The sequence below is a fragment of the Arachis ipaensis genome, chromosome B9, assembly GCF_059453495.1.
Source record: "Arachis ipaensis isolate K30076 ecotype BB chromosome B9, ASM5945349v1, whole genome shotgun sequence".
NCBI classification, from domain to species: Eukaryota; Viridiplantae; Streptophyta; class Magnoliopsida; order Fabales; family Fabaceae; genus Arachis; species Arachis ipaensis.
The window spans coordinates 137896980-137900340 of NC_142444.1; the positions used below are offsets into that span (position 1 = coordinate 137896980).

At 47.8% G+C, this 3361-nt stretch overlaps 1 protein-coding gene across 1 annotated transcript; it reads left to right on the top strand.

The window, feature by feature from the left end:
- Positions 1 to 449: 449 nt before the first annotated feature.
- Positions 450 to 1639, top strand: LOC148546510 (uncharacterized). The gene is made up of 3 exons (XM_088499233.1): positions 450 to 1025; positions 1081 to 1166; positions 1441 to 1639. The coding sequence occupies exons 1-3, from the start codon at positions 450 to 452 to the stop codon at positions 1637 to 1639; spliced, it is 861 nt and encodes a 286-aa protein (XP_088355359.1).
- The last annotated feature ends 1722 nt before the right edge of the window (positions 1640 to 3361 follow it).

Genomic DNA, 3361 nt, shown 5'->3' on the forward strand with positions numbered 1-3361 from the left:
GGTATCTCGTTTACACTGTAAACGAGATACTATATATCGTTTACATTGTAAATGAGATAGATACAAGACAAATTGGCAGTAGTTATAAAAAGATGTGTAACCTTTGGTATTCTCTACAAACATTTCCTATCCTTTTTCTATCTGGTTTTTCTCACGAAAATAAGGCATTAATGGTCAGTAATAGTATATACATAATTGTGCTTGTTTATCCCAATTGTCGTATGAGAAATGGGGACAACGGGGTGACCTTTGAGTGTGAGGATCTGATATTGTTTTGCACTCAGCGTTTGAATACGTTGTCGGATTTGAAGAGTTTGATATTGAGCAAGCTCGGTGGTACATAAGTGAGAGAGATCGGAAGGGTAGCGTATAGGTTGCTAGCACCCATGGGTAACGGAGTCTTCCGATTTCGGCTATTCCGACTTCAAGGGGACGAGCATGTGCAACTGATGTTCAACATCAATGGGAGGATCATGGTGGAGCAGGTAATGGAGCTTTCTGCCGAGGTGGGACATAGTGGTGGCGGTGGTTCGATACACTCGACCTATGTACAGGACGACCGACCTCTTGCACCACCGCCGATTCATGTCGCCATTCCAGTGGATGAGGCAGAGGAGGGCGAGGAGGAGTCGGACGAGGATTACGTGGCGGATAGTGCGGATAGTGATTCGTCCGATGGTGGGGATGAGGATGAGTTTGTTCCGAAGACACCTGCCCAGACCGTGGTGCGCCATGTCCTGCCGCCACCTCACCCAATATCGGCGCTATTGGCAGTGCCAAGTCACTATCACAGTCTGGATCTGGACGCCATGCATGAGAGGACTCCGTTTTCTGACACGGGTGAAGAGGATTACAACCTAGACGGCGGTGTAGAGTTTAGGGTCGACCACAGGTTCAAAAGCCGAGAGGCAGTGCTTCAGGGTGTGAAGAACTACAGTATTCGCAGGAATACGGAGTACCGGGTGATCGAATCGGACCGGTTGAAGTACCATGTGCAGTGCCGTCAAGTTGAGAGTGGGTGTATGGTATATTAAGTAGGTTTGACATATGACTGAAGCAATATTGTGTTGTTGTGTTCAGGGAGGTTCGGAGGGTTGGTGGAGCACACAGTTGTCTAGTACCCACCATGTCTCAAGACCATCGTCAGTTAGACAGCAGTCTGATCTGTAGGGTCATATTGCTGTTGATTTAGTCCAACCCCTCTGTGAGTATTCCGGTTTTGCAAGGTGCGGTGTAGGCAAGTTATCACTTCAAACCATCCTACAGGAAGGTGTGGATGGCAAAGCATAAGGAAACTGCACAAATATATGGCGATTGGGAAGAGTCATACAACAAGGTGCCCAAGCTGCTTCAAGCACTTTAGAGCTGCTTTCCTGGAACCATCTGTGACCTACGCGTCAAACCGTTCTATGATGGACACCTCTTGGTACGCGATTGCAGCATGTTCGATAAGGTATTTTGGGCTTTCTCCTCATGTGTCGAGGCCTTCAAGTATTGCAAGTCGTTCGTATCTGTAGACGGCACACATCTGTACGGTAGGTACGACGGAGTGTTGCTCATTGCGGTGGCGCAAGACGGGAACAGTAACATCCTGCCTATTGCTTTTGCCATTGTTGAGTCCGAGAGCACCGAGTCATAGTCGTTCTTCCTTAGTAATCTGAGATGCCACGTCACCCCACAAGACGACCTGCTAGTTATCTCCAACAGATCTCAGGCCATCAAGGCCGCCTTAAGCTCTGATGATAGTGGTTAGCATCCCCCAAGGGCCTTCCATGCTTACTGCATCAGACACATGGCAGCGAATTTCATTACTCAATTCAAGTCAGCCGAGGGCAAGAGATACCTCATAAACATTGCTTACAGTCCAAGCAAGGCTAGGTATGAGTGGTACATAGATGCCTTGAGAGGAGTCTCGCCGGCGATGGCGGACTGGGCGGGTTGTTTCAAGAAGGAGATTTGGCTACAACATTGCGATAGCAGGCAGCGGTTTGGTCACATGGCCACCAATCTGTCCGAGTGCATCAATGCAGTTTTGAAGGGGACATGGTACTTGCCGATTTCAGCCATTGTACGCATCACGTACGAAAGACTGCAGAAGTTCTTTGTGACAAAGGGCAGAGAGGCGTAGTCACAGTTGGTGGCTAGAAACCGCTTCTTCCAGAGACTGTTGGACGTCGTTGAGAAGAATAGAGAAGGAATATCGAAGATGCGTGTCACTCATTGTGATAGGCGGGCCTCTGTGTTTGTTGTGGAGGAGCTAGAGCCGTTCGAGGGATGGTCGCAAGGTTCCTTCCGTGTTCGGCTATCCAACGGTACGTGTGATTGTGGCTTATTCCAGTCTCTCCACTATCTGTGCTGCCACGCACTTGCCGGATGTGCCGCCGCTAGCATTGAGTGGGCCCCATATGTGCATCCAGTCTATAGGTAGGAAGCTGTGTTCAAGGTTTATGAGATAGAGTTTCCACTTATCCTTGATGAGTCGCTATGCGTGGAGTGGCATGGGACGATGCTGCGTCCTAACCCAGGCATGCGTCAGAAGGCGATTGGGAGGCCCGTGTCCTCCATATTCCGGAATGATATGGATGAGGTCGAGTGACATGAGAAGCGGTGCGGACTCTGCAGGCAGGTCGATCATTCTAGAAGGGGATGTCCTAATCAACCCACGGGAGATGCCTAGGCCGTACCATGGTCTTAGGGTTGATGTAGTTTACATCTGTCGGGATTTTCTATTGAAAATGTAACTTGTTAGTTGTATTGACTTCGAACTATTTGTAGTACGATATTCTACGATTTAGTAAGTTTCTCGTGGAATAATTTAACTTCGAAGGTAATATTTTTATGTTTTAGTAACATTTTTTGTTATTCTTGTATTTTCCGTAACGGCTAAAAATAAGGTAAACGACAATATTCATTCAGAAAGACCACCATCATGAACAACAACATACATAATTTTGGCAACACCAAAATACTAGAACAACATACATAAATACATACAAAAGTACAAAAGTACATACATATCTACATACCAACCATGGTACAGAACAATAAAAATAAATACAATACAAAATCGTAAATATCATCGCTAGTGGAGATCCTGGTAGTGGCGCCTATGTCCAATGCCACAAGGCGGAGGCTGAGCCTGGCACTGAGGTCGAGAAGGTCGAGGGTCTCCAATCGGCATCGTCGGACAGGGGGGCTCCTGCTGAGGCTGGGCCTGGTATGGCTGGAACCTTATCATCGGTGGACCTGTGGCGTACTGATGTAAATGGAGCTGAGGCTGAGAAGGTGGAGCAGACGGTGGGGTCATCTGATTTGAGGTTGGGATGAGGTCAGGTACATACCATAGTCATGGGAGGGCTGG